We start from the raw sequence: 6,152 nt of genomic DNA, 5'->3' as shown, positions 1-6,152 counted from the left end.
TCTCCCACCTGTCTGTCTCTCTCACCTGTCTGTCTGTCTCCCACCTGTCTGTCTCTCTCACCTGTCTGTCTGTCTCTCACCTGTCTCCCACCTGTCTGTCTCTCTCACCTGTCTGTCTGTCTCCCACCTGTCTGTCTCTCTCACCTGTCTGTCTGTCTCCCACCTGTCTGTCTGTCTCTCACCTGTCTCTCACCTGTCTCCCACCTGTCTGTCTCTCTCACCTGTCTGTCTGTCTCCCACCTGTCTGTCTCTCTCACCTGTCTGTCTGTCTGTCTGTCTGTCTCCCACCTGTCTGTCTGTCTCTCACCTGTCTCTCACCTGTCTCCCACCTGTCTGTCTCTCTCACCTGTCTGTCTGTCTCCCACCTGTCTGTCTCTCTCACCTGTCTGTCTGTCTCTCACCTGTCTCCCACCTGTCTGTCTCTCTCACCTGTCTGTCTGTCTCCCACCTGTCTGTCTCTCTCACCTGTCTGTCTGTCTCCCACCTGTCTGTCTGTCTCTCACCTGTCTCTCACCTGTCTCCCACCTGTCTGTCTCTCTCACCTGTCTGTCTGTCTCCCACCTGTCTGTCTCTCTCACCTGTCTGTCTGTCTGTCTGTCTGTCTCCCACCTGTCCGTCTGTCTCTCACCTGTCTCCCACCTGTCTCCCACCTGTCCGTCTGTCTCTCACCTGTCTCTCACCTGTCTCCCACCTGTCTCCCACCTGTCTGTCTCTCAGATCTGTCCTGCTCTGAACCATGCAGCTCTGGTCCATGTGAACTCTCTGCTGGAGACGATCCCTGTGAGGACGGAGGTGGACAGCTACATCGGGATCGACTACTCTCTGATCGAGGATCCAGTGGTGACGTCCCGGAGCCTCGACATGCACTTCAGGGTGAGGCACACGTTCTCCTGGTTCTCCGTAGAACCTTTGGTAGAATTGAATGACTTTGTATTCGTTACTTTACTTCATGTTCATCAGTGATCACCATAGAACCTTAAGTAGTACTGCGTCACTTTTATTATTCCTTTACTTTGTGTTCTCCAGTGTTATCTGTTCAGGGTAATGTGACGGTAGCATTAAGGGGTTCTCTGTGTCTTTAGGGGATGTTCTTCGACCTGTCGGATCCAAACAGCACGTTGGAGAACCTGGCTGTGGAACCGGTCATCAGAGATTACGACCGGATGGTTTATCTTTCTCTCTCCGAGTTCTTCTTCGACAGCGGAATGTTCTCCTACTACAAAGCAGGAGTGTTCCAAACGGACATCGTCAACGAAAAGGTCACAACCACCGAAACCACCAAAGAACACCAAAACCACAGAACACCAAAACCACAGAACACCAAAACCACAGAACACCAAAACCACAGAACACCAAAACCACAGAACACCAAAACAACCACAGAACACCAAAACCACAGAACACCACAGAACAACACAGAACACCACAGAACACCAAAACCACAGAACACCAAAACAACCACAGAACACCAAAACCACAGAACACCACAGAACAACACAGAACACCACAACCACAGAACACCAAAACAACCACAGAACACCACAGAACACCACAGAACACCAAAACCACAGAACACCAAAACAACCACAGAACACCACAGAACACCACAGAACACCACAACCACAGAACACCAAAACAACCACAGAACACCACAGAACACCACAGAACACCACAACCACAGAACACCAAAACAACCACAGAACACCACAGAACACCACAGAACACCACAGAACACCAAAACCACAGAACACCAAAACAACCACAGAACACCAAAACAACCACAGAACACCAAAACCACAGAACACCACAGAACACCACAGAACACCAAAACCACAGAACACCAAAACAACCACAGAACACCACAGAACACCACAGAACACCACAACCACAGAACACCAAAACAACCACAGAACACCACACCAAAACCACAGAACACCAAAACAACCACAGAACACCAAAACAACCACAGAACACCAAAACCACAGAACACCACAGAACAACACAGAACACCACAACCACAGAACACCAAAACAACCACAGAACACCACAGAACAACACAGAACACCACAGAACAACACAGAACACCACAGAACACCAAAACAACCACAGAACACCAAAACCACAGAACACCACAGAACAACACAGAACACCACAACCACAGAACACCAAAACAACCACAGAACAACACAGAACACCACAGAACACCACAGAACACCACAACCACAGAACACCAAAACAACCACAGAACACCAAAACAACCACAGAACACCAAAACCACAGAACACCACAGAACACCACAGAACACCACAGAACACCACAACCACAGAACACCAAAACCACAGAACAACACAGAACACCACAGAACACCAAAACCACAGAACACCACAGAACAACACAGAACACCAAAACCACAGAACAACACAGAACACCACAGAACACCAAAACCACAGAACACCACAGAACAACACAGAATACCAAAACCACAGAACACCAAAACCACAGAACAACACAGAACACCACAGAACACCAAAACCACAGAACACCACAGAACACCACAACCACAGAACACCAAAACCACAGAACAACACAGAACACCACAACCACAGCAGAACACCAAAACAACCACAGAACACCAAAACAACCACAGAACACCAAAAAAAACACAGAACACCAAAACAACCACAGAACACCAAAACAACCACAGAACACCAAACAACCACAGAACACCAAACAACCACAGAACACCAAAACAACCACACACCAAACAACAACAGAACACCAAACAACAACAGAACACCACAACCACCACATAACACCAAAACAACCACAGATCAACAATTGCATCAAAAATACACACATTTCCCCAGACCCCCCCAAAACAACCTTAAAACACGAAACCACATCCAACACCACAGAGACTCCCGAATCATCCACACATAATTCCGGTTCCCCAAAACCACCATAGTCCCTCTAAGGAACCACATAACATTAACAGATCCCCAAAACCACCACCACAGCCAAAACCACCAGAGACCCCCCCAACACAACCATTAACCCCAGAAGAACCGTAGACCGGTAGAACCTCCAGACCTCCTGAAACCACAGAGAGAACATCCAGGTTCTCCATCTGACCTCCTGCTTCTGTTTGTGTTTCTCTTCAGATGTCCAGAGACATGGAGATGTTGTTGAGAACCACTTACTTTGGAGTTATCATGATGCTGGTGAGAAGGAGCTCCATTCCTTTAATAAAGATCTCCTGTGTTCTCTGTAGGACCTGAGGTAGTACTACATTACTCTGTATTATTACTCTGCCTCATGTCCTCCTGTGTCCTCTGTAGGACCTGAGGTAGTACTGCATTACTCTGTATTATTACTTTGCCTCATGTCCTCCTGTGTCCTCTGTAGGACCTGAGGTAGTACTACATTACTCTGTATTATTACTCTGCCTCATGTCCTCCTGTGTCCTCTGTAGGACCTGAGGTAGTACTGCATTACTCTGTATTATTACTTTGCTTCATGTCCTCCTGTGTCCTCTGTAGGACCTGAGGTAGTACTACATTACTCTGTATTATTACTTTGCTTCATGTCCTCCTGTGTTCTCTGTGGAACCATAAGAAGTACTGCATTACTCTGTATTATTACTTTGCTTCATGTCCTCCTGTGTCCTCTGTAGGACCTGAGGTAGTACTGCATTACTCTGTATTATTACTTTGCTTCATGTCCTCCTGTGTCCTCTGTAGGACCTGAGGTAGTACTGCATTACTCTGTATTATTACTTTGCTTCATGTCCTCCTGTGTCCTCTGTAGGACCTGAGGTAGTACTACATTACTCTGTATTATTACTTTGCCTCATGTCCTCCTGTGTCCTCTGTAGGACCTGAGGTAGTACTGCATTACTCTGTATTATTACTTTGCCTCATGTCCTCCTGTGTTCTCTGTAGGACCTGAGGTAGTACTGCATTACTCTGTATTATTACTTGACTTCATGTTCTCCTGTGTCCTCTGTAGGACCCGGCTCTGGCGGATGCTCCGATCTCTCTGCAGATCGCCGTAAACTCGCCCCCAAAAACTACCATCAGAACGACCGGGGCAACGGTTGTCATGACAGCCATCGTCAAGGTCTTGTTGCTTCCTCCAGGAAAGGCTCCATTCCAGTTGAGCAGCATGACCATGGTACACGTGCACACACACGTGCACACACACACGCACGCACGCACGCACACACACACACACACACACACACACACACACACACACACACACACACACACACACACACACACACACACACACATATTGAAGTGACCAATTAGACAACACGATGATCCAACAGCTGTTTCACTGGCTCTGTTATTGTTTCATGTTTGTGTCCGCCTGTAGGAAACAAAGTTCAACGCTAAAGTTTCTATCAGGGGGAAACGTCTGTCTATTCACGCCGACCTCCGCAGGTACGTCCACACAATAAAAGTCTTGAACCTTGAACACACACACACACACACACACACACACACACACACACACACACACACACACACACACACACACACACACACACACACACACACACACACACACACACACACACGATTATTCTTCTTAGTGTTCAAAATAAAGCATATGTAATAATAACTCAATGCAACATTAGTCCATGGGAGGCTTTTATAAATGGAAAAGTAACTACTGCCAAGTACGTACATCCTCTTTTGGGTCTGTTGTGTTTGAGGACTCATAACACAGACTCATGTGAGGGTTTAAGGACTCATTTTGCTGACGAATTTCAGTGTATCAGTGCTCCAAAAGGCTGACTCGTGTCAGGGTGTTAGGACTCATAATGCTGACTCGTGTCAGGGTGTTAGGACTCATTCCTGTACTATTGATCACACTACAGTCAGACCAATCAATTGATCTTCTTTCAGGTTTAAAATCTTCTCCAATCAATCAGCACTGGAATCTCTGGCAGTAAGTGCTGTTTGGTATTTTACTACAAGTTATACAATCATAAAGAGACCATAGATCATTATTAACACAACGTGTGTGTGTGTGTGTGTGTGTGTGTGTGTGTGTGTGTGTGTGTGTGTGTGTGTGTGTGTCTGTCTCTCTGTCTGTCAGTTGATTCCTCTGCAGGCTCCTCTAAAGACGATGCTGCAGATGTCTGTGGTTCCTTTAATCAACAGTAAGAATCAAATAATTAAGATTGTGTGTGTGACTGTAATACAGAGCATTGCTGTTGAACTGACCCTGTGTGTGTGTGTGTGTGTGTGTGTGTGTGTGTGTGTGTGTGTGTGTGTGTGTGTGTGTGTGTGTGTGTGTGTGTGTGTGTGTAGACTGGACAAAGAAAGGCGTTCGGATCCCTCTCGCTGATGGGATGGATTTCATTGAGGAAGTCGTTGAATATCACAACGTGAGCTGCTGTTCTTTATGTGTTGTTGTGTGCTTTAACTGAACGTGGTTTCAGTGTGAACAGATGTGTGTGTTGATCTCTAACAGATGTGTGTGTTGATCTGTAACAGATGTGTGTGTTGATCTCTAACAGATGTGTGTGTTGATCTCTAACAGATGTGTGTGTTGATCTGTAACAGAGGTGTGTGTTGATCTCTAACAGAGGTGTGTGTTGATCTCTAACAGAGGTGTGTGTTGATCTCTAACAGAGGTGTGTGTTGATCTCTAACAGAGGTGTGTGTTGATCTCTAACAGATGTGTGTGTTGATCTCTAACAGATGTGTGTGTTGATCTCTAACAGATGTGTGTGTTGATCTCTAACAGAGGTGTGTGTTGATCTCTAACAGAGGTGTGTGTTGATCTCTAACAGATGTGTGTGTTGATCTCTAACAGATGTGTGTGTTGATCTCTAACAGATGTGTGTGTTGATCTCTGCAGGGCTTCATTGTGATCGGAGCTAATCTTCACTTCACGAAAGGACTGAGAGAAATTATTGAAGGCAACAACCAGGAATAGACAGACACCGTGTAAACATGTACGATGACAAACATATGTGTTTGTATGTCCAAAAATAAAATGTGAAATGACCTCTAACTCTCTGCTTCAGTTTCTACAATGAAAATGTGTTTGATTCTTTAAACTGCTGACAACAGTCCTCCTGAATTCAGAATATAAAAATTGTCGTTTGGATAATTAGTTTGATGATTCCTGAG

At 45.8% G+C, this 6,152-nt stretch overlaps 1 protein-coding gene across 1 annotated transcript in view; it reads left to right on the top strand.

Moving 5' to 3' along the window:
• Positions 1-6,027, top strand: part of pltp (phospholipid transfer protein) — a 22,511-nt gene extending 16,484 nt beyond the window's left edge. Inside the window, exons 7-15 of the mRNA XM_079682224.1 lie at positions 718-873; positions 1,083-1,259; positions 3,162-3,221; positions 4,009-4,173; positions 4,381-4,448; positions 4,917-4,959; positions 5,110-5,173; positions 5,325-5,401; positions 5,878-6,027. Of these exons, the coding sequence (XP_079538350.1) occupies positions 718-873; positions 1,083-1,259; positions 3,162-3,221; positions 4,009-4,173; positions 4,381-4,448; positions 4,917-4,959; positions 5,110-5,173; positions 5,325-5,401; positions 5,878-5,955 (888 nt within the window). The 3' untranslated portion in view covers positions 5,956-6,027. The remainder of the gene's footprint in view (positions 1-717; positions 874-1,082; positions 1,260-3,161; positions 3,222-4,008; positions 4,174-4,380; positions 4,449-4,916; positions 4,960-5,109; positions 5,174-5,324; positions 5,402-5,877) is intronic.
• Positions 6,028-6,152: the final 125 nt, after the last annotated feature.

The sequence above is a fragment of the Notothenia rossii genome (assembly GCF_949606895.1).
Source record: "Notothenia rossii genome assembly, chromosome: 5".
Taxonomy (NCBI): Eukaryota; Metazoa; Chordata; class Actinopteri; order Perciformes; family Nototheniidae; genus Notothenia; species Notothenia rossii.
This window is presented reverse-complemented; position numbering and strand designations above follow the sequence as displayed.